This window comes from Vanellus vanellus (genome assembly GCF_965231255.1).
Source record: "Vanellus vanellus genome assembly, chromosome: 16".
Taxonomy (NCBI): domain Eukaryota; kingdom Metazoa; phylum Chordata; class Aves; order Charadriiformes; family Charadriidae; genus Vanellus; species Vanellus vanellus.
The window spans coordinates 17,188,574-17,213,495 of record NC_138921.1 but is presented as its reverse complement, the minus strand read 5'-3'; the positions used below and the strand labels follow the sequence as shown (position 1 = coordinate 17,213,495).

Genomic DNA, 24,922 nt, shown 5'->3' with positions numbered 1-24,922 from the left:
GCACCCGGGGCGCCGTTGTGTGTTTATGGCTAATCACGAGCTGTAGCAAAGCGGTGGGGAGATTTAAACTAGTCTGGGTTATAGGCCGAGCTGGATGGCGACCTGCTTGCAGCCCCGGAGAGGCCGGCGAGCCCCGCAGCCCGCGGGCAGGTGGGTGCCGGTGGCCACGAGGGATGGCGACCACCTGGGGAAGGCTTAGGGCTCCCCGGCGCGGTGGGCGCGGGTGCTGCTGGAGGAGCCGGCTGAAGATGAGTTGGCCGGTGGATTGTTCCCTCTTACGCAGGGCGGGAAGCGCGATGCTGCTGTAGATTCCCCGGTCCCGACAGGGCGGGTGGATGCCCTTAGCTGCCTCGCTGCTGTCTTGAGAGCAACTGCCAGGGGTGTGGTGTGTATCTTCGAGCCTGGCAGAGTTCTGCGTGTTAACTATGTATACGTGTGGCTTTTTTGTAAATGAAATTGCTGAATAGCACCTGCGTGGAGGAGAGATGTGAAAATCTGTGAGTTGCAACTTATATTAAAGGAATATTCAGCCAAAACACCGAATTGGCTTGCTGCGTGATAAATCTGACTGGCGTTTCCAGCATCAAGAAAATGTGCTTTGTTTTATAGTTCTTATTGTTCCTTTTTCAGTTTTTCCGTTGGTGTTTGGGGAGCTGCAATGGTTATTGCTTTGTGTGGGGATGCTTTGTCAGAGAGTGCTGCACACGTTTGTGAATTAAAGTGTGAGCCCTGAAGAACTCAAGTAAAAATCTGGGAATAAGATTTAACTGTAGTTTTAGAACCAGTAGAGTGAGCAGCACATTCTTTTTTAAAAGGAAAAACATCATGATTTGCAAAATTCTTGGGATGTACCTATAATCCACACATACACACTTTGATTGAAAGTTTTACTTATTTGAAGACTGAGAATAGACTTGCATATTAATAGTATGATGTGTGAATGTTTATGAATTTTGCTTTGCTGTAGTAACTTTTTTAAACTATTCTCTTTGAAGCCAACATGTCTCGAGAGACTGGAAGTGAAGCGCAGCCATCTCAAGGTGCCCAACAGTCACAGACTGGTACCAGTTCCTCTTCCAGTGGGTCACAGAGTACGAGTCAGTCTTCCTCAAGTTCTGGGACCCTCAGTTCTTTGGACACTGTTCCCACTCAGGAGCTTCCATCGATCCCTGAGGACCAGGAATCTGAAGAGCTTGTTCCTCAGCCTTGGGGTCGACTCTTTGCACTTGGAAAAGGTTTCAGCAATTGTGGTATGTGCATACTGTAATAAGCCTCTTGGTTCATTTGTAGTAGCTGAGAAAGTTTTGAGCAGTTTGGTAGACAGCAGTGTCTTTTTCAAATTAAGTACAAGCTTGCAACTTTTGCAATAACACTGTATGCCATACTACATCCCACTGTTTATATTGAGTACCCAGGTACACAGTTTCCGTAGACTTGGAGGAGATTTAGAAGAATTGAAAACTCTATTATTACTAAAGAGGATACAATTATTAAAATACTGTACAAGGTGTTGATAGTGCTTGGTGCTTTGCCTGAATTAAGACAAATAAACTTGATTGTATAGAAAGAATCTTGTCTTTGTTACCCTACGTATCATTCTGTAGTGCCATAGTTAATAACTTCCTGCACTTTTGTGTTCTCTCTTTGCTTTACTTACCCCTCCTCTACAGACTGCGTGAATGATGAATACTGGTTTGGAAGAGACAAAAGCTGTGATTATAGTTTTTCTAAGCTAGGATTGTCTGAGACTGGCTTCTACCAAAACTATAGCAAGAAGCATTTCCGAATTTTCAGGGTAGGTGCTAAAAAGGTTGACTGTCTCTTTCTGGTCTGGCATAATTGAAAAATATTGAGTTTGGCAGGCACGGATCCTAAAGAAATCAAAGTTTAAGAACCTTCAGTGTTGACTCCTTTAACAAGACTCTTGGCAATACTCCATTAACCCACTTTGTGAAATAACCTCAGTAGTCTGGTTTCCTGAGCCAACAATAGTAAATTTTTGTAGTCTGTCAGGTCTTTAGAGTAATTTTCCCCCCTGTTCTAATCTTTACCATTTTTTTTTCTCTTTGAGGAAATGGGTCCAAAAAATTCTTATGTTGCCTACATTGAAGACCACAGTGCAAATGGAACTTTTGTGAATAGAGAGCTTATTGGAAAAGGGAAGAGGCTTCCACTGACTCACAACTCTGAAATTGCACTGTCTATACAGACTAATAAGGGTAAAATGTACTATAACATAAGTAGGTTCTTCATGTGTTGACCAAGAGTTTTTTTCTGCAATGATTTGAGTATCTTTCTTGCAAGCTGAGCTTCTTCATGAGTGCTGTTAAAATACAGTCATGAATTGGTGTTTTAATACTCGCATAAAAATTACCTGTACCACCTCAAACCTAGAAAAAAAATGAAAAAAGAAAATGTAAAAGAAACTGCATCAGGAACCACCTTACTAGGGTATAAACCTTTACAGTTGTTTTCCTATTTTTGAAATGCTTTTTTGTTTCAGTATCTGTGTATGTGTTGGTGGGAACAGGGGAAACTATTCAAGGGAAGTTGAAAAAAACCCCAGGTACTTACCAGATGCTGCATAATAATTAAAAAATGCTCTTAAAAACTAGGAAGGTTGGGGGTTTGTTTCTTTGTCTTTGCTTTTCCACTAAGGTGCTGTCTTCCTGATTGTCACTTCTCTTTGTTCCCTGCTGTCACATTGAAATTCTTGCCTATTTTGTCCTTAAATGTACTGTTAATTGATCACTGTTGTGAATACCAAACATGTCAGTTTTCAGTAATAAGATCAGCTTGCTAACCCATAGCCAATGTCACTGATAGTGTCAATTAACTTTTTGATGTATTTATGTTTTTATTCTAGCAGGCAGCATTTTCTTAGTTATGTTGTTGTCATCTATAAAAGCTCAGGAAGCATAGCTATTCATTATAACAAAATTGTAGGGTTACTAACAGGAAAATTATCTCCATTTATCTTCCTAGTGTTTGTATTTTCTGATCTTATGGTGGATGATCAGCTGGTGTTTCCTAGAGAATTCAGAGAGAAATATATAATGTCAAAGACTTTGGGAAGGTAAGTATCCTTCTTTCTGCAGTCTTATGCTTTAAGTTTTTTACTGTTTTCAGTACCTTGTGCTGGAATTATTACCAGTGTTAACTGAGCTGCCGATTTAAAAAAAAAACAAAAAACAAAAAACAAACAACAAAACAAACACAAAACCCCAAAAGAATTATAACACCTGAGTAAACCTGTTCTTTACAACAGCTTAAATAGGAATTTTGGCTTTATTCCTATAGTTGCCTTGGGTTTTGTAACCTACCATTAATTGTGAAACCCACTTTTTTTTTTCTCTCTAGAAGAGAATAAACTCTATAGATTCTTAACAAGTTCTTAAATTTTATATATTAATTTACTCAGTTATTGGAAGTAGAAGGAAGAGCTTTATGTCAGAACATAGCTTTCTGCAACATCATTGTTGAGGCATTTGGACGAAGGGGAAGGAACTGTTTTCAGGAAAAAGGAGAGAGGCTGTCTTAAGCAGAGGCTTTTTTTTATCTCTTGGAAAAAGATGGTCAGTGAATAATTTGGAGGAGAATGCTTAAGTGGAAACAAATTTGAGTGCAAAATACAAGGATTTCTTTTTGCAATATAATTGCTACTTAGTAAAAATAAAAATATCGTCAAGTCTATTCTTCAGATTTGTGCAATCCTGTGTTGAGAGAGCTCTTCACTAAGTTCTCTTAAATGCATTTGTGTGATGGAGGTGCTGACAGAGCTTGTCCTTGATATTCACTGGTACCCTTTGTACAAACAGATTAGTTGCTCTCCATATTTAGTCCTGCATTTTTGAATGGGTGGCCCTTGACATCACTTGCTGTTTAAATAGGCTTCCTAACCATTGAATGCTTTCTGAGAAAGTTTTGACAACATGCTGTATTCAGAAAGCAGCAGCCTCAAATTGTGTGTAATCCAATGCTTTCATTTCATTTGTCTATACTTATGCAGATTTTTTGAAAGGTATTTGTACACATTAACATAGCCGTGTTTTGATGTTAGTGGTGCCTGTGGAGAAGTCAAACTGGCATTTGAGAAGAGCACTTGTAACAAAGTTGCGGTAAAGATAATCAACAAAAGGAAGTTCATGGCCAGTGGTATTAGAGAGGCGGTAAGTATTTTTGTTTGTTTGTCTGTGTTTTAGTCATCTTGCAGTGGTCCCGGAATATTTGGTAACTCTGACTCCCCAGCTCTCTTCACCTAAAGAGGATTTTCTCACTTAGTGTCTTCTGTATGTAATTTCAAAATGCCTTTTGATCTTACCTATAGAATTCTGTAAAAAATGCTTGCTTTTATTCTCTGACCACATTTCATTGTGTTCATAATTTAGGACCGTTTGTTAATGTGGTATATATAAAGGGTGGTGGGGAGTATTGTGTGGTTTATCTCCTAAAATGCATCAAATAGGCCCATCGTAACCAGTGGAGTCTGAACAAAAATTTACAAACTCTGCTGATTTCATTGTATTCTGCATCGTAATACTTTTTAATAAAATCGTATGAAGCCCTTTGGGAAGTGCTTTTCATGTGTCTAGTCTTGTAGCAGAAGCCTGAATTTAAAGAAGAACAAGCCGAGTGGCTTTGCTCCAACATGAGAAAGATCCAAGCAACTTCATATCTATTACTCTAACTTTAATTTTATATCAGGGTATAGAATAAACTTTGAAGAAAAATACGGTTAGAGGCAAAAGTGCATGGAAGAAGGAGTTATGTAAGTTGTGCTGCTGTGGATTTACTAAAAATAAATCAAGTTAGATTAACTTTATTAGTTTCTTTGATGAGAAAATGGACTTAAGTGCACAGATACCGTATACAGAATCTGTTCAAACTGACAAAGTATTTCATGGGATACTGTGTAAGAAACTTGATCTGGAAAATATTCGTGTAAAGACAAAAATTCTAAGGTGGAAAGGTAGCTGGCTGAGGAAAGGATGCCAGGAGGTTTCAGTGGGAGTGGAATTAGTTACTAGTGGAAGTTTTGAGAATTTGTCTAGATGTTAGTCTTCTGCGCTATTACATTTAGAGGTCATGGCACAAAAAGTGGGAATCTACTAATTCAACTCTGGCACTCACCCAAAGTCTCCGTTGATGGAAAGGAAGACTGCAGTATCATGTATCAAGAACTTTTGTATGCTGGAGTAATAGAAGTTAGATGTTTAATAGTGCAAGTTTGTATACTTCAGGATCAGCAACAATTTCTGCTATAATCTATGCTTTTCCTAGTTCAGAGGAGGGGGTAGATATAGTTATTGGCAGATGAATATGTGACATCAATGTCATTGAAAATTACAAAATGCTATTTTGGAACGTCTCTAATAAAGATTAAGAAATGCTGTTATGAATTACAATTATTAAGAAATGCCATTGTACAAAACAGATAGGGCTGCATCTGGAATCTTGTATACATATTTGGTCATGTGTGTGTGTTCAAAGATGATTGATTTGGATTGGAAGAAGAGAAAAAAACCTGCTGAGTTGATTTCATGAGTTGAGCCTAAGCCACAGATTAAAAGAATCTGTTTATGTTATCTTGCGAAATAGAGGCTGGGAGAGAGTCGTATTTAATTTTAGGGTGGGGCCCATATGGGAAGCATCTTGGGGGAAGGATAGCTGTTTAAAGCACAATACCGATATATGCTTGCCAAGATTATTTTTTTTTAGTGTGGAAACTAGGTAGAGATTTCTAACCAGCAGTGAAATGACGTCTTGAGCAATATCTTGCTACAGACAGTGAGAGCAGACTGTTCATTCAATTCACTGAAGGCACCTGATCAGTTTACGGAAAAAGATTATATGTTATGGTTGCCTAAAGTAGCAAGGGACGTGAAACGATGGCTTTTCTGGTACTGTCTTGTATTTCTGATGTGTCTTATTCTGGAACAGCACTGTCTTACCGAATACGATATTTGATTCTTTTAATAGAACCCAGCTTTTAATATCAATACAGAAATTGAAATTTTGAAGAAAATAGATCATGTGAGTGTTATTGTACTTTTTTATTCTTTTTTGCTGCCTGTTGTACTTCTGTAGTTCACTGACCTTAGCGTAGTAACTAAAGATCAATTTTATCCATTTAGAAATATGCTAAAGTATGCATATAATTTTTCTTGTAAATAAGTCTATTGAACACTTCTTATTTCTTCTTTTAAGTATATTATGTCTTTACAGATTTGAGGTTTTAAAACTTTGAACAACTGAGATGTAAATTTGAGAAGAAACTTCACAGAAGTTTCAACCTGAACCACTGTTGCAGAAATCTTTCCTTGATGCATGTTTTTGTAAATACTGCCAGATAACCAAATACAAAGATTAGATTCCACTGGCAATTTTTTGAATTTGTATCCTCTCTTTCCCCTGCATGCCCCTCCCTGCCATGCAAAAGGCATTTCTTTTACTTTTGTGAAGAAGAAAGTCTGCATAGCTTAATGAACTGTCCCTTGCTTCCCAATGTACTATTGCATATAAAGAAAATATTGAGGGTGCGGTAACTCACAACTGGAAAAAATAAGGATATTTGTTGAACAGTAGTCACCACAAGAGTTGAATGTGTTTGTGTGTGGAGGTACAGGGGGAGAAGACAACAGACTTGAATGTTGTTTGCCAAAGCCTGGGGTACTAATCAGTTTTGTTAAGTGTTAGTTTAACAAGCATGGTTGAAATCATACTGAAAGAGGAACTTTAGGATGATAAACTGTTGATAAAGTTATTTTTTTATAAATGAATTGGAAAAGGGGAGATTTAGAATAGATATTAGGAAGCAGTTTTTCATTGTGCGGGCGGTGGGCCCCTGCCCCAAGAAGCTGTGGCTGCCCCGTCCCTGGAGGTGCTCAAGGCCAGGTTGGACGGGGCTGGGGGGAGGTGTCCCTGCCCAGGGCAGGGGGTGAGACTGGATGGTCATTATATGATGGTACTTTTTTGTGTGTGATCATTTGTGTTCCCTTTTTTTTAATATTAGCCGTGCTTAATCAAGATCAAGAACTTCTTTGAAGCAGAGGATTACTACATTGTTTTGGAACTGTAAGTAACTTGTTTGAAAGTAAACGCATAAAATGAAATGTTTTTCATAGCCACAGAAGATGTGTATAGTTCTGAACTCTGGGGGTTTTTGTTTGTTTTGTTTTTTCTTTTGCTGGCCTCCACTGTTCTCTGAAACCTTTGTAAAGTTAGGAACTAGGGAAACCAGGAGAGTAATCCTTCCATGCTTTGAAGGCACTTAGTGCCTTGATAGTTGCCCACTATGCTGCTGTTGTGGATTGCTGCTACTCTTTTTGATTTTCAGCTCGTAAGAGGAGGCTGATCAAAAATCTTGCAATGACTCCCATTGAAGACTCAGGCGATTAGGCTTCATTCAGCAGTGCGTGTGCTGTATTTAGAACGTTGCTCGCTCATTTTCAGAAATGTATTCCTTCTCTGTAGTCAAAATAACCAAATGTTTTGGTCTCAGTCTTGTCTAATGAGATTAATATTTGAAAGTAATATATTGACTTGTTACCTGCATTTGTTTTAGGATGGAAGGAGGAGAATTGTATGACAGAGTGTCAAGGCCAATCAAGATGAAAGAAGCTACCTGCAAGTTGTATTTTTATCAGATGCTGCTTGCTGTAAAGGTAGATAATCATGAATTCTACCAAGAAAAATATGGTTATGAATATGAATGTCAGATGAATTTTTCTGTCATTTGTTGCTTCTGAAACCTGTGTAAGCAATCAGCGCTCTTAACAAGTCGGTTTAACAAGATTCTTTACCTCACTGCAGCCAAAGAACGTTCAAACACTCTTACTCATTAAAAACAGGGACTAAAGTAATAAAAGCTGTGCGCATTGATGGCAGGATTGTCATGTGAGACTTTTAGTAGTGTGTGGGCAGAGAGTCATCAGTGTAGTAGCCTTCAAAAAAATTAGTGATCAGATGCTTTACTATGCACTCCCGAATGAGCATTTCAGTTAAGTCGACAACAGTTTAAGACTATTTTAATAGATCTCAAATACTGAATATTGAGTCCTTAGATAAATTTCTTCTAAATTAATGAAATGGTGAGCATATTTCATTAGTAACTTCCGCAAGATTGTTTTCTACATCAAACTTAATTGTCTGGACCTGAATATGCTTTCAGTTCAATTTCTTTCCTTCTTTTTTCTTTTGACTTAATTTTAATATCTTGCAACTGCCAAAAATAGAAACTTAATAGTTGTTGTGTAGTAGGAATTCATAAATAATAAACCTAGAATTATGTTCCTCATTAGTGAGTAAACTTGTATTTTTCCCCAATTCTCACTTTTGGGACAGCCGCTCATATAATAGACATGGTGTCATTGCCTTCTACTTCATGATGGTACTACGTCTTCAGGTAAAATAAAGGAAAGCTTCCCTTCGGTGTAAATGTGGACATCTCTAGTGCAGATTTTGTACTACTAGTTAGAATCAATGTTGTTGCTAATTTTAATACAGACTTCATTGTATCTTAATATATCAGTCGTTTATGACTGAGCTTTGATTCTTGCTTGCTGTCAGATGTCCTCCCGATGAAGCTAGAAGTCTATTCTCAGATTTGGAGTCAGTAGAAAACTGGATAGACTTGCACGTAGACTTCAGAACTGCAGATAAGGGAACAATTCTACACTTACCTTAAGGAAGTAATGTTTTTCAAAATCCTTTGTATGTTTAATCTGACGTTGATCTTGTATCTCCTCCTTGCTCAGTTTTCCTAGTTTTATCACCAGGTTTTTGAACGCTTTTTCAGCCTCTGGCTCTTTGACGACTGAAATGTTTTTTAAGTCTGTCTACTATTACTCACCAGTGTGAGGACTGTTGTGGATTGGTGATGCAAACTGAAATGCGGACTTGTATTTAAGAGGTTATGATCATACAATAATAATGACTAAGAGAAAGGAGAGAGAGATGGAAAACCAGAATTCCTACAAAGGCAACGTAGAACTTTGGTCTTCCTTAGTCCTGTTGCTTTTACTGAGGTGAAGAAAGAAGTGTAGCTTTTGAGCGAACGGGAAGAATGGAACATCTTGCCAGGTCTACGTAATGTGCTTGTATTGAGATTTGACATTTGAAGCATAATGGTTTCTAAGGCTAGGGGTTTTGTTTGTTTGTTTTTGTTTTGTTTTGCTTTGTTTTTAAGAAGTCATAAGCTGTGTAGCTTTAAATGCATATATGCCTCTTACACACCATTTCAGTTATCCTGCCTTTGCAACATGAAAATTTGGAAAGCTTACATTTAAAAAAGTTAACAGTCTGGTTGTCTTTGATTGTACATCTATATATATCTAGTATCTTCATGACAATGGAATTATACACCGAGATCTAAAGCCAGAGAATGTGCTACTTTCATCTTCTGAAGAAACATGTCTTATAAAGGTAAGGAAACTTACATTCCTTCTCGTTTATTTAGAAAGTTGGGAGTGTTCCTTCCCATTCTTCTCAATATTTATTTAAACACAGCGAAAAACCCAAACCATTATGGAATTAGTCATACAAACTATGAAGTAACTTAAAACATTGAGGTTTTTTTTAATAATTTTAATTTTACTTTTGTGGGAATTTCAACCCATACACTTATCTAAGAACAACTGAGAAATGTCGTGCTTGTATTGCACTTAATTGAGTACACAATTCCAAATGTCAACACTTTTTTTTTTAATGAAATCTAAATTCTTGAATTACAGACAGCATTTCCACAAATATCCAGCCTGTATGGTGACAGATTATTTTGTTGTTGGTTTGGTTTTTTTTTTGTGGGGGATTTGGGTTTTGGGGGTTTATTGTGGGTGGGTTTTTTGGGGGTGGTTTTTTTTTTTTTGTTTCCAGATAAAGCATTGAATAAATCTGCGTGCTAAACTGCTTATTTTTCAAGTAATCTCTTCTAATAAGCAACAATTCCTTTATTCTGTGGTTGTCCATTTACATCCAAATCTGAGAGTACTTTTTGCTACTGTAATGTGTGATCCTCTGTCATATTTCTCCCTGCTCTTCCTCTCCTGTTCTCAGTTATTGTTTACTGACTGCTTAACTCTGTTCGGGGTAAATTTTTTTCATAGTCATGCACTGGAACTGACTTGGAAAGAAGAAACTTAATGTTACCTCCTGATGTATGTTGACAATATGATATGTTCTAGCACAACCAATCCTAATATGTAATGTGGTGTTACCATTTTTAAATACAAGATTACAGATTTTGGACAATCCAAGATTCTTGGAGAAACTTCTCTAATGAAAACATTATGTGGTACTCCCACGTATCTTGCTCCTGAGGTTCTAAATTCACTTGGGACTGCTGGATACAGCCGAGCTGTGGACTGCTGGAGTTTAGGAGTTATTCTTTTTGTATGGTAAGATATTATGTAGATGCTACCTTCATTGGGCAGTCATTGACATACATGGCTCGAGACTTGGCAACTTCAGTATCTTTATTAGGAAGTGAAAGTGTGTTTAAAACTATATACGTGTAAAAGATGCTGTGATAGCAAGTGCTTTAAAATGTGTGATTTTAGTGTTTCATTTGCTATGACAAAATCTGTGTTATTTAACTTGTTGTCTTCTTTTATATAGCTTGTGTGGATATCCACCATTTAATGAGCAAAATACTCGCCTGTCTCTGAAAGATCAAATCACTCGTGGAGAATACACATTCATTTCAAAAGAATGGAAGCATGTATCAGACATGGGTATGACTCTATTACAATGGGTAGCAGAATATATAGCTCTTTTCTTGTCGTTTTTGTTTTCCTTTAACTTCCTTTCCGCTGTATGGCACATTGTATGTTGATATGGTTAGTTTCTAAAGGAGTCTTTTAAAAATGTTTTTGTTTTTTTAAGTTCAAAGTTGAAGCATTAGAAAGACATTAGAAAAAGGAAGACTAGGGAAAATGTGGGCCCTCTCTGGAAGGAAACGGGAGACCTGGTCACCCAGTATATGGATGAGGCTGAGGTACTCAATGACTTTTTTGTCTCAGTTTTCACTGGCAAGTGTTCTAGCCACACCGCCCAAGGTGCAGAAGGCAAAATCAGGGACTGGGAGAATGAACAACTGCCCACTGTAGGAGAAGATTAAGTTCGAGACCATCTAAGAAACCTGAAGGTGCACAAGTCCGTGGGACCTGATGAGATGCATCCATGGGTCCTGAGGGAACTGGTGGATGAAGTTGTCAAGCCACTATCCATCATATTTGAGAAGTCGTGCCCGTTTGTTGAAGTTCCTGCTGACTGGAAAAGTGGAAATATAACCCCCGTTTTTAAAAAGGGAAAAAAAGAGGACCTGGGAAACTACAGGTTGGTCAGTCTCACCTCTGTGTCTGGCAAGATCATGGAGCAGATCCTCCTGGAAACTATGCTACGGCACATGGAAAATAAGGAGGTGATCGGTGGCAGCCGACGTGGCTTCACCAAGGGTAAATCATATCTGACAAATTTGGTGGCCTTCTACGATGGCATTACAGCATTGGTGGTTAAGGGAGGAGCAACTGACATCATCTACTTGGACTTGTGCAAAGCATTTGATGCTGTTCCACATGATATCCTTGTCTCAAAATTGGAGAGACAGGGATTTGATGGACAGACCATTTGGTGGATAAAAAATTAGCTGGATGGCTGCGCTCAGAGTTGTGTTCAAAGGCTGAATGTCCAAGTGGCGACCAGTGATGAGTGGTGTTCCTCAGGGGTTGGTACCAAGACAGGTGCTGTCTAACATCGTAGTCAGTGACAGTGGGATTGTGTGCACCCTCAGCAAATTTGCCAACAACACCAAGCTGTGTAGTGCGGTCAACGTGCTGGAGGGGAGGGATGCCTCCAGAGGGACCTGGACAGGCTGGAGAGGTGGGCCCGTGCAAACCTCATGAAGTTCAGCAAGGCCAAGTGCAAGGTCCTGCACGTGTGTCAGGGCAATCCCAAGCTCAAATACAGGATGGGCAGAGAATGGACTGCGAGCAGCCCTGAGAAGGAGTTGGGGGTGTTGGTGGATTAAAAGCTCAACATGAGCCGGCAATGTGTGATCGCAGCCCAGAAATGCAGGTTGGCTAAAAGAAGTGTGGCCAGCAGGGTGAGGGGGGGATTCTGCCCCTCTACTCTGCTCTGGTGAGACCCCACCTGGAGTACTGCGTCCAGCTCTGGAGCCCTCAACATAAGAAGTACATGGATCTGTTGCGAGAGAGGCCAGAGGAGGCCCCGGGGATGCTGCGAGGGCTGGAACCCCTCTGCTGGGAGGACAGGCTGAGAGAGTTGGGGGGGTTCAGCCTGGAGAAGAGAAGGTTCTGGGGAGACCTTAGAGCCCCTTCCAGTACCTGAAGGAGGCCTACAGGAAAGATGGGTAGAAACTCTTTATCAGGGATTGTAGTGATAGGACGAGGGGTAATGGTTTTAAACTGACAAAGGGTGGATTTAGATGAGATATTAGGAAGAAATTCTTTACTCCTAGGGTGGCAATACACTGAGGGGTTGCCCAGAGAAGTTGTGGAAGCTCCATCCCTGGAGGTGTTCAAGGCCTGGTTGGACGGGTCTTGGAGCAACCTGGTTTAGTGGAAGGTGTCCCTACCCAGGGCAGGAGGGTTGGAACTAGATGATCTTTAAGTTCCCTTCCAACCCAAACCACTCTATGATTCTATGAAAAAGCAGATACATTTTAATTGAAGAGATTTCTTAGTAGTATTTAGCTTTATTAACTACAGAAATACAGAGTTTGCAGGCACATAAGTCTATTTTTCCTCTTTTCACTTTTTCTTCTGACTTTATCAAGCTTGTCTACAAACTTTGCCTTGTGCAAAGACTCTTCGAGTGTTGAACCAAAAATGCCAGGAATTTAAGGGAAGTGAGTTAAAATTCCGAGAGAGAAATGTTAAGAGTAATTTCATGGTGCTAGTCTTTGAACTTAAAATATCAGCCACATTTGTGGGAATCAGCTGTTAAGTTTGGCCCACTCTGAGCTAAGTAGCCTGCAAAACTAATTGAGCTTTTGCATAGCAGACTGAAATGATAGTTACTGCCTGCATGCTTTTCTTCTTCAGGACATATTATATACACAAAATAATTGTATTAATTGCCTTGGATACTCCTTTGTATGTGCAGAGGAGTTTCTAGTAAATGTGATCATTCTTTTTCTAGTAAACTTATCAAATATAACTCCTTCCTGAATTATTTGAAGCTTATTCAATAATAAGTCAGACATATATAAGAATGGAAACTTCGTTAAGGTTGTACATAGTCTTAATAGTATGTATAACAGAATAATCAGATACAATGAAAAGTAAATCTTGCCAAAATTCCTCTATGGGAGATTTGGAGTCATAAAATATGACACAAATGCTGTATTTTTCACAGTGTCTATTAAGCAGTTTCCTAAGAAAATAAAGTTTACATGATTATGTTGAGCATATATCTCTTCTTTCCTATCTTCCCAGATAGATAATCTACTCTCCAAGACACTGTAAAGCAGGAAACTAAATTTAGCTGTCTTTGCTTGTTAACAGCAATACTGAAGCTCTTAGGAAATTGCTGAACTTCCTGTGCATGCTCAGAACATAAATTGTGGACATGCTCAGTATATCGGTAATTTTGGTATGCTGAAAACTGTTGAATCATGTGCATGTGAAGGGAAAATGGTTACAGTCTGCAACCCTGCCTATGCATAGAAAAAAGAAAAGTGCTCTGCCTAGCCAGTATTTCTGTGACTTGTCCTGAAGTGTTATAAGTCACGTTGTTGCACGTAGCTTTGGTGTGTGCATATTGCAGAACTTATTTCCATGTAATTAATTTATTGATCATATGCCAACCAACTCTTTTTCTTATCATCTTAGCTCTGGATCTAGTGAAGAAGCTGTTAGTGGTGGATCCAAGCAAACGTCTTACAACAGAGGAAGCCTTAGAGCATCCTTGGCTTCAGGTAGGCATTGAGTCTTAACTGAAGTACAGCAAAGCTGGGTTGTTCTGGGGATAATGATATAAATTCATCTTGATGTAAATTCAAAGGCAGTTCAGTAGCCTGAATTTTATGCGGTTTTGTTGATACAGCGTAATTTGTTTCAGCAAGGAAGCAGGGGAACACTGACTGCTCTGGTCACCAGAGATGTAACGGGTGCCTAATCCTTCTGTGGAGAATACCATAAAAGGGATACAATGATGGGCAGTGAGAGCTTCAGTTCTTTAGCTTCATGGGAATAGCAACTGTTATCTTAAGTTAGCGCTTAAAACTGCCTGTCCATAGGCTGTCTCTGACAGTAGGCAGCAGAAGAGCAATTGTCGTTTGGTGCTTCTCATGGGCACGCGCTGCTGCCTGCCTGCCAGCTGGCTGTATGGTTTCTGCTGGCTGCTGTAAGACTGGAGGGATCCTACAGCCTACTTACAGAAAGGGAGGAGAGGAAGAAAAGGCCATGTTTAGGAATTACTTGTTTGCTTTACTGGCATTGTCAATGACATGTAGGAAGAGGAGCCATCAGATCCCAACCTGTAGGATGACATTAACCCAGGGACTGTAGTTGCCACTTTCCTGTTGGACAACTCTAAACCAAGCAGAGTGATCATCTTGAACACACTGCTTCCATGTCTCTCTGTTGGAAGCAAGATGATCTTGCAGCACCTTGTTGTGTGTCAAAGCCTTTGTGGGATGGAACCTTCTTTCTTGCAGCATACAGAAAATAGTTGCTTCTTCACTCTCCCAACAAGCAAATGCTGTCTCTGCAGCACACAGATTGTTCTTTTCCTGTTCCCCTTGTCTTTTCCTCTTGCAGTGGCAACTAGACCCCCTGTTGTTTTTCAATGTGTTTATTTTCTTGGCTCCTGTCCCTGGAAAAGCCTTCATTAGCTCTTACCCCTTTCTATTGCTGCTTTTACAGCATGGTATGCTTTCTTAGTCCTTCACTTCTGTGGTCATTTTCAACTGTTATTGCTGCTATTTGTAGTCTTGTAGCCTTGCCCGATGCTGCTCAGTGCCTTTTCCTACTCTAAACACATCTTTGCTTGACTTCCATTTTAATTGACTTCTCCTTTGCCTTCCACCTTGTCATGAGGTCTCCATATGTAGGTTTTATCTTGCCATAGCACACAGTCTTCTGCCAGAGAGAAAAAGGAATCAGTAACTTAATCCTTTCTTCTTCAAAGTGGCCACACTATCCTTAGTTTTATGTCTGTTGCCTTTTCTGTTTATTATCTGGATAATGCATCGTCTTTGTGGCTTAACTGTCTAACAGCACTGCAGCTCACAAGACTTCATGTACCCTCTCTGCTCAGGCTGAGGGCGTTTCTCAGCCTTGACCAATTTGATTACCTCCTGATGCAGCCTGACCCATGGTGGAATGTGTCTTCCTGCTAACTGTGCTGGAACCCTTGGCAACAGCCATAAGAACTTGTATAGGGGAGCTTTTTCTTCTCTTGGTCTCATGATCTTTATTACATTGTTGTATAATAAATGTGGCTCAAAGCAGCTTGGTCCTTGCCAAGCAATGTAATTCTCTCAGACTAAATCCACAATATCTCATGGTTGATGCATCTTCAGTAACCTGTATTCAGGTAAGGGAGATGGACTCAGATGCTATAATTTGTCCACCTGTCCAGCTGGAAGAAGGCATTTCGCGGTTTATATGTTCACTCTTTTGTGGTTATCTCATAGATGGTTGTCTCTGGATTATGTTTTATAGGCATTGTAGAGTACTGAAGAGTTCTGTCAAGCTAAACTAGATTCTGTTCCAGCCTGTCATCTTTAGCTAAGTAGTGTGTCAGGACTCTCTGGCCTTTCCATCAAAACAGCTGTGTTTTCTTTGCGGGAGGAAGATGAAACTCATTTTGATGTTAAGAGATCACAGTTCAGTGGTTCAATGGTAAATTCCAACAATGACGCCCTCACGGTCTCTGCTCAGGAAGACTTGGAATACGTACAGCTTGCAAATACCTGCCTGGGTCAACACTGTAGAGTAGTGGTTGAGCACAAGCAGTAGGTACAGCTCTTTCTACTTCTGTGCCATGCCATCCAGCAAGTTGCAGATCTGTTGCTCTATTTAATGCCAACTTTTCTGTCACTAATTCTTTCCCACCATCCAGTTGGCTTCTGCTGGAAGTTGTGGTGCCAGTTTAGCAGCAGAGTTTGATGAGCCTCTCTATCTTTAATTTTTGTTGGAGGATACTGTTATTAAGCTGCTCCTCTCCATACTCTGGTCCTGGTTCCCTAGAATTGTTTTTCAGAAAATAAAGCCCAGTCTGCATCTGTAACTAGTCTGTGCTTTCAAATTTTTAGTCCCTGCAGACGGGACTGCAAAAAAGACATGGATTATTCTGCTGAATACCTTATTTCAATACAACCAGCAGCTTCTGCATCCTTTTGGAGACACCTCTATTTAGAACTGTTTAACACCTGAGAATCAAGATGTGGTTTTTACAGACGAAGGATGATTGTGGTTCTGATAGGATGGACCTCTGCCTTTGAGCACCGTAACAGAGTCCCACTTCCTCATCTTGTTTGTGTGGGCAGGCAGTGCAGAATCCTGCAGATTTTTTTCTGGCAAGTGTCCAGGACTACGACGTCCTTACTATGATGAGTATGAATAAGTGTCACTGGTTTGAGAAACCTCTGAGTAGGAGGTGATGGTTTCTCTGCCTCCTGTTACAGTCTAGTTAGGTTTGTGAGAGGTAGCCTTTAGGTGGTCTTTTATTAATTTTGGCATGCCAGATGTGACCAGAGCCTATGAGCTTGCCTGGATATTTTTGCTTGAGGAGGCTGAAGAAAGTCACCCAGCCTACCTCTGAGCCATACAACAGGTTCTATTTACTCATGCTGAGCATAATGCTATTCATATTCCCCCAATGGGAACAGTGTCTGGTTTCAGATGCTTAGGTAAAGGGCATAAGAAACAGGGAGTATCACTCAGTGCCCAACAGCTGGCAGCTTCTGGAGACAGAAAATTCATTCGGATGACAGTTTTTATGTCATTAACTTGTGTTAATTATACTGCTGGACATCAGAAAATTCTTCCTGACATTCCTGCCTTTTACTACTGTAGTTTTGTGTGTAACTTCTACAGTGAGTTAATCGGCTGTAGATTCTTATTTAGATTATAATTCTGAGCAGGAAATGTTATTGATAAACCATGCTACACTGATTTTAAGAATCGCTGGTATGCATAATGGGAAATATATGACAGTGATTTAGACACACTAAGAATTTGAGATATTTCAGTATGCAAACTCAAGTTGTTAGCATCTTGATTATGTATTCCCTTTAGAGACACTTCTTGCTGTTATGTTTAATTTTGAAGACAGGATAAAAAGTTTCAGGAAACATACCTGCAAATCCAAATGTCATTGACCATTCAGATGCCATTCTTTAAACTGTTTCCCTTCATGGGCTGTTACTAAGAGTGTCAGTTGTTTATAGGTGATGTACACTGCCTGCTTGGAAGGCCAACATCCAATATGTTCAGTTCTAGATATCAGACACGTTGAATACTACCACCAAAAGAGCTCCTTGAGTCCTGTTACTGAGTAGTGAGAAGGAGTTACTGGCTCCCCACTCCCTCTTGTGTTGTCTGTAAGTATTGTCTTTAAAAGTTAGCATGGAAGAAACACAACAGACGCGTACTTTACATGTACAGCTAGTGCCTGTTAGCTCTCTCTGATGATTCTGGGTCCACTAGGGAATTTTTCAGATATTAAAAGTAAGCATGTGCTCAAAACGGAACTTAATTTCTACAGCTTTATCTAAACCAGTACTGCTTTCAAATTAGTGTTTTAAATATCTCTGCTGTTTACTCCATTCTTTGTTTAAATCTAAAACTTTAAAACCTAATGGGCTGCTTAAAGCTAAGTACTACTCAGTGGAGATGTCTTACCTGTATTTACTAGGTACTTAATAAAACATTTCTCAAAGGCATGGAAACAATTGCTGCTTCTCCCTCTGACAACTTCACTGGGATCTTTTGAATGGGATAAGAGTAGTTGGTTGCATGCTGAAGAAAGTCAGCTGTTTGTTGTATAAATGGAAAATTTTTTATCTTATCTTGCCATCAACTCAAATGTAGCCATAGTCAAAATAGGTGACACTGGAAAAGAAAGACAAGTCCCAGTTCTATACAAAATAAACTGGGTGTTCACATTAAAGCCTTCTTGTAGCGCTGAAGAACATATTTAAACCAAAAAAGGAGACACTGTGATACTCCATAACTTAAAAAAATAACTCCCTTCCCTGCCTTCACCCAAAAAACCTAATTAAAACATTTGAAAAACTTAGGAGTTCAATAATCCTTATTTCCAATTGTCTCTAGCAGTGAATGTCCCATTCACTTCTCTTTGAGTTTCCCAGTCTTTGCTGTGATAATGGAACAATATTATACAACCTGTTAGCTTCAGTAAGTTGTTTAAAATAAATGTCTGGTTTTGGTTCTAGATCAGTTGTTCAGTTGGTGAACACACAGTCACTGTGCAAAGCTCAGCTGAAGGAAATGATCTGTATTAAATCATTATGAGCAGCACACTTCATTTAGTCCTGTGAAAGGTTTAAAGACCTGATTTCAGGTTTGGAAGTCTGATTTAGGGTTTGTAGGCAATCCATAACAACCTGTTCTAATAAAATTCCTGCAGGAGAAATTGCTGAAACTAGAGAATGAGATTTTCTTTTTAAAACAGGGAGCATGAGCATGCTATGCCAGCTAAACATTTCCTGCTCCCTGAGGTTGCCAGCATGTACCAAGAGCACCCCAGTGACTGGCAGCTGAACGAGAATGAGGTTACATGCTAGCTTTCTCTCTTGAAACATGCCTGACTCTGCTAAACGAGCTTCTCTTAACAAAGGATCTCTGCTGCCCTTCCCTCCCCGTCCTGTCCTTTCCTCCTCTTGGTGCTTCTGCAGCCAGGCCTGTTTATGCACAGCTGGGACTAGTAAGTCCACTTCTTTCCCAGTCCATCTCTCCCAGACTCTTTCCCTCCACTAATGGCAGCTTTGGGCTTACCACTTTGGGTAAATAGAGAATGAACTGTGCTACCCAGTGAGCCTCTGTAGTGTTATGAAAGCTCTATGAGTAATGGAATATTTGTTGATAAGCATTTGGGTTTTCAAAAGGGAAACTCCAGTGAAATGCTTGTCCAAATTCCGAATATTTGCTTTCCAGATGTTTCCATTTACAACCTCTTGTATGTTCTATGGACTTATTTATGTTAAGGATAATAAGGATAACTGTGGAATGCTTTTTAAGATCATGTTTTGTTTGCAAGTTTTGTGGGGGGTTTGATGTGTGTGTGTGTTTGTTTTTAGGGTATGGGTGTTTTAGCTAGTTCTTCTCTACCTACAGTGTACAACAGGATTGCTTTTGGGGGGGTGGTATATGGTAATGAAAACTACCCAAATTTGGGATGCTGGTGAAGCTGAGGTAGTGGAAATGAAAAAAGGGAAGTCGTTATGAGCACAGAATGTAAGACTATAAGGAAAATACTTGTTTTTCAAGAGCGATTAACTCAGTTTTGGTGAAAGAAGGCCCCGAGTCCTGATGAGGTCTCTTCTGATAAGTCTGACTAACGAATTATCTGCACAAACTCCTATACGTTCTGTTCTTTCAATGTTGTTATACTTTGTCAGATGATACTGCAAGTTCAGTTTTAGTTTGACCAGTATTAGCTAAGTAGTTACTGAGGGGAAACTGTTTCTTTGTGGAATGAAATAGAACTACTTTTTCTTACCAGCACTGCACATAAACCACCAGCTCAAAATTCTACTGTGCGGCATATCAGAATCATAGAACAGTTTGGGTTGGAAGGGACCTTTAAAGGTCATCTAGTCCAACCCTCCTGCAGTGACCAGGGACATCTTTCATTAAATCAGGTTGCTCAGACCCCCATCCAGCCTGGCCTTGGAACACATCCAGGGATGGAGCATTTACCACCTCTCTGGGCAACCTGGGCCAGTGTTTCACCACCCTCATCGTAAAAAATTTCGTCTTTATATCTAGTCTGAATCTACCCTCTTTTAGTATAAAACCATTACCCCTTGTCCTATCGCTAAAGGCCCTATTAAAAAGTTTTTCCCGTCTTTCTTTTAAGCCCCCTTTAAGTCCTGAAAGGCTACAATAAGGTCTCCCCGGAGCCGCCTCTTCTCTAGGCTGAACAACCCCAACTCTCCCAGCCTGTCCTCACAACAGAGGTGCTCCAGCCCTCTGATCATTTTGATGATCCCTCTGATCATCCTCTGGACCCTCTCCAACAGGTCCATGTCCTTCTTATGTTGGGGGTCCCAGAGCTGGATGCAGTACTCCAGGTGGGGTCTCACCCGAGCAGAGTAGAGGGGCGAAATCACCTCCTTTGACCTGCCGGCCACGCTGCTGGGGATGCAGCCCAGGATATGGTTGGCTTTCTGGGCTGTGAGCGCACACTGCTGTCTCATGACCAGCTTTTCATCCACCAGTACCCCCAAGTCCTTCTCTTCAGGGCTGTTCTCAATCCCTTCATCCCCCAGCATGTACTGATACCAGGGGTTGCCTTGACCTAGGTGCAGGACCTCATGAGGTTCACACTGGCCTACCTCTCAAGCCTGTCCAGGTCCCTCTGAATGGCATCCCTTCCCTCAGGCATGTCAACCACACCACTCAGCTTGGTGTTGTCTGCAAACTTGCTGAGGGTGAAGATATTAAACAATACTGGTTCCAATTCAGACCGCTGAAGGACGCCACTCCTCACTGATCTCCATTCAGACATTGAGGTGTTGACCACTACTCTCTGGTTGCGACCATCCAGCCAATTCCTTATCCATCGAATAGTCCATCCATCAAGTCCATATCTCGCCAATATAGAGAGAAGGATGTTGGAGGGGACCGTGTCAAAGGCTTTACAGAAGTCCAGATAGATGACATCCGTAGCTCTTCCCTTCTCCACTGATGTATCCACTCTATCATAGAAAGCTACTAGGTTGGTCAGGCAGGGTTTGCCCTTGGTGAAGCCATATTAAGGAAGGTGTTTATTTGGGAGGAAGTGGGGGAACCTCCTTTTCTGCTTTATTCATTCATTCTTTAATTGCTGATCCATTTCATTAGTCAAAATGTAGGCTTTTCCCTTAAATATTCCATATACTACTTAGAGTTACTGCTTTTTTCCACAGGATGAGGATATGAAGAGTACGTTTCAACAGCTACTTGCTCAGACACGTGCCAATATGAATCCACCGCAAACATCAAAAATGGTATGTGTAACAGATTATTTCAAGATTAATACTTGATGCATAGAGAAATTAGATTTTGAAGTGATCCATAATAAGATAATCAGTTAATTTTGAGAACTTGGAGAAATGTGCATTTAGGCTGTACACAGCGGTCTGTTAATTTTCTCTGCTCTCTGAGTAGAAGTAATGGACTTCTGTGCTTTGGCAACGCACTTTGTTTAAATGTGCAGAAACAGTCTCTGAGGCTTTAAAGGATTATTCGTGTATTTAAAATTAATTTGTTGAACATGTATGTTTTGACGGATTCGAGTCACGAATATTTAGTATTCAAGGAAAAATTCTCATGTTAGTGAAAGTTTAGAAATGGTATTGTGACATTCATTACCAGACACTAATTAGGAGAATTTTAAATGGTAGTGGAAGATAAAGCTGGGGGCAGCGTCTTATATGAGAAGGATCAAATATAATTAGACAGATCTTGGTAGAGAAATGTTTGTTAGACATGCTGCTGCTTTGGTCACAGGAAGGAGGCTTTATCTGTAATTCTGCAGCAAGCAAAACAGGCTCTGTCTTACCTGATTTGAAGTAGCCATCCTGCTGTATCTTTCTTTTAGCCAACCACAACAAGGAAGCGTCTCCATGAAAATGAGGAGGAATCTGGCTCTTCTAAGCGTGCTGTTCCTTCTACATCATTTCAGAAAATGAGGTGAAAAAACAGAAAGTGACTTTTGTTAATGATAGCTTTTTTATGGAGAGCAGATTTTTTTTTATTTAAGAAAAATCTTAATAATGGAATAACTGTCGAAGATGCAACTGATTAAATAAAAATAACTTTGTAAGACTGAAGTGACTGCTGTGTGTGCATGAGAATCTACACAAATAGTCATGTTCCTTTTCATCCAGCTGTCTGACTCAAGGAGAGTATCAGAAAAACTCATGAATGAAGTTGCTAAAAATTTTTAGGCTGGCTTCATCACCACCTATATCCTTTGTTTCTTCTGTTCCGGTTTCTAGGTTAGGTATGGAAATAATGCTTAGTCCTCACAGATGAAAAAGGAATACTGAGTTTGCTGAGCTTTTGCCTGAGATGTAGTATTACCTGACACACAATATGCCTGCAGACTTGTAAGGACACTTACAATATTCAGTTTTGATGTAAAACTACCATGCTTGAGGCGCTCTGGACTTCAGACAGAGATAAATGCTAAATACTGGGCTGGCAGACTCGAGTGTTGTGATCTGTGAAGTGGCTGATAGCTTTTGCTTTGGAAGCCTATCGTCTGCGTGTAGTTTCTAACCTGTCTCTTCTTGTAAAGTGTGCACTATGTTCACCTCCGTTAGGATGGACCGAGTAAGAGGAAGCGTGATAACAAGTGCTGTAAGGAAGATGTGTAAGTTCCTGCCAGACAATAACTAGGAATTGAACAGAGAGAAACAATTTTTAATTTGCTTGTCTGTTAAGTAAAAATTTTGGACTGTGTGCTTCTTACTAAGGGATATTAATTTCATTATTGACTAAGAGGGAGAAATTTAGTAACTGTTCTGAAACATGCATCTTCTGGTTAAAGGCACTTACTGTAAATTGATTTGGGAAGAATAGAGCCTAACGTGTTATGAGATAAACTGATGTCAAGTAGGAATTAAGGCATTCGCAACTCAGGTTTTCCCATACGTGCCTATTGCAGAGATATTGTGTGTTTTGAGATATTTGATATTAACCATTGCTAATGATAAAATGGCAGTTCCTGGACACAGATATTTTTCTTAGTGAACTGGATGGAGGAACATCCCTGTGCATCTGGATGAAAAAAAAATGCCACTGGTTCAGATCCATTCCAGATCCACAGGGGTGATAAACCAGAAGAAATGTATGTCTGTCCTTTAACGACTTTCCCTTCCCAGTGCATGTGACTGACTGGCACATCCTCAAAGAGTTCTGGTACTTGCTGTAGCTCATCTGAAGTAAAAAGGGATATTGCACAAGCCAAACCTTTGGGATTTGGTTACCAGTGATTTTAAAAAGACCTGCATGATTACAGATAAGAAGGTAATTCACTAGTTACTATTTACACTGCAAATTAACTGTAAAATTTGTCTTTAGATGAAAAAAAAATTAGTAAAAAGTTTAGAAAACTTCTATAATTTATTCCCCATCTTCTTTACATCCCACTATTGTTAAAAAAAAATAATCTAACTGCTTTGCTTGGATCCTTTCCCTGGGTCTCAACTAAGACCCACTTTCTAATAAAATCTTAATTTTGATCTCACTCATTTGAAGTCAAACCTCAGGGCCGATGGCTGCGTGATCATTTTATCGCAGAAAGCTTTCTGAAGCATTGGAGTCTTGCAATTTTTTCCATGAAAGAGTAAGTCTGGGAAGTGTTACTAAATTCCACTAAGGTAAAGCGGCATCCACTTTTCACTTAGACAAGAAGTTATTATTTCTTTATTATCTATTGCCCGCAGCAGGAGCGGCTCCAGCACCATCGGCTCGCCTGCTGAGCAGCCGTGGGGCCGCAGCGCGCGGAGGGCTTCGGTGCGGGGTCCGTCTGCACCGACGCGATGGGGCGGCGGAGGGGGTCGGCCGTGCCCGGGGCGAGCAGCCCGCGCCCCCGCGAGCGGCCGCTCTCTGGGAGACGCTCTTCCCCCGGACGGCACTACAGCGACTTTGGAGCCGAGTGCTCCCTGAAGATGGGGCTCGGGAGCGCCCGCGGCGGGACGGCTGAGGCGGCGCGGCTGCTGCCCCTCCTCGGCGCGGCCCGTGCGGAGGCCGGGCTCGCCCTCAGCCCCCGGGGCACGGCAGGACGGCCGCCTCGGGCGGCGGGAGGCCGGGTCCGGGCGCAGGACGTCCGGAGCGGGGCGGGGGGCGTCCGGGGTCCGACCGGAGCCCGGCCCTGGGGGCGGGGCCGGGGGCAGTGCGGTTCCCTCAGAGCCGGGCCCGGAACGCGGCGCCGTGGGCCGGGCGGCCGCAAGCGGGATCGGCCCGGCGGGGGGCGGCGGCGGCCCCCTGAGGGGGAGCAGTAGGAGGAGCCGCAGCGCCATGGAGCAACAGGCGCCGCCGCCCGCCCCGCCGGGGGCCGTAGCGGGGGGCCGGGCTCGGCGGCGGCGGGAGCGGGACGCGGAGCCTCCCCGGGTGAGTTGACGCCGGACGGGCGACGGGCGGGAGCGGCCCCTCGGCCCGGCCCGCGGCCGAGGAGGCGGGAAGGAGCCGCCGGGCCGGGCCGGGCGCGATCGCTGCCTGTGGGCGCCGGAGGGAAGTGGTGGGGCGCGGGCGGGCCGCTGTCCCGGGCCGGAGGGGAAGCCGGCGGGGGGGAGGGGGGGGGGCGCAGGCGGCGAGGTGAAGCGAGGGGCGGGGCGGACCCCCGGCGGGCCGGGGCAAGCGGCGGCGGGTGCCCGGCGGGGCTCCGGGGCCGCCAGGCCTCGGGTGCAGCGCGGTCGGCCGGCCCCCGTCGCCATGGGCTTCTTGAGGGGCGGAGAGCGGCGCCGCCCGCCTGGCAGCCTCCGGCGGAGCTCGGCCGGCCGCCGGTCCTGGCGAGCGCCGGCGCGGGCAGCGGGGAAGGCGCGGAGCCGCCGGGACCTGCCGCCGCCCGCGGGAGAGTGTTTCCATGTCCGCGTCGTCGCCCGCAGTCCGCCGGAGCGGGCACCCCTCTGCGGGGGGGGGGGCGCGGGGGTCGGCGTGAAAACCGTGTCCTCTCTGGACTCCGGGATAAGCAAAAACCACACTTGTTAAAACCTCGAAAC

General features: G+C 41.9%; 2 protein-coding genes across 3 annotated transcripts in view; both read left to right on the top strand.

The window, feature by feature from the left end:
- Nucleotides 1–1,000: 1,000 nt before the first annotated feature.
- Nucleotides 1,001–21,980, top strand: CHEK2 (checkpoint kinase 2; the record flags this gene model as incomplete). The annotated part of the gene is made up of 14 exons (XM_082491845.1): nt 1,001–1,250; nt 1,671–1,795; nt 2,072–2,219; nt 2,986–3,076; nt 4,061–4,169; nt 5,980–6,033; nt 7,013–7,074; nt 7,565–7,664; nt 9,337–9,423; nt 10,231–10,394; nt 10,615–10,730; nt 13,851–13,936; nt 21,122–21,202; nt 21,796–21,980. The coding sequence occupies 14 exons, from the start codon at nt 1,001–1,003 to the stop codon at nt 21,889–21,891; spliced, it is 1,569 nt and encodes a 522-aa protein (XP_082347971.1). The 3' UTR covers nt 21,892–21,980.
- A 2,241-nt stretch (nt 21,981–24,221) lies between these two features.
- The window catches only part of TTC28 (tetratricopeptide repeat domain 28), a gene marked incomplete at its 5' end in the record, with an annotated part of 188,830 nt that continues 188,129 nt past the window's right edge, over nt 24,222–24,922 (top strand). For both annotated transcript variants that reach the window (XM_082491762.1, XM_082491761.1), the window contains one exon: nt 24,222–24,314. In XM_082491762.1, coding sequence (XP_082347888.1) covers nt 24,222–24,314 — 93 coding nt within the window. The remainder of the gene's footprint in view (nt 24,315–24,922) is intronic.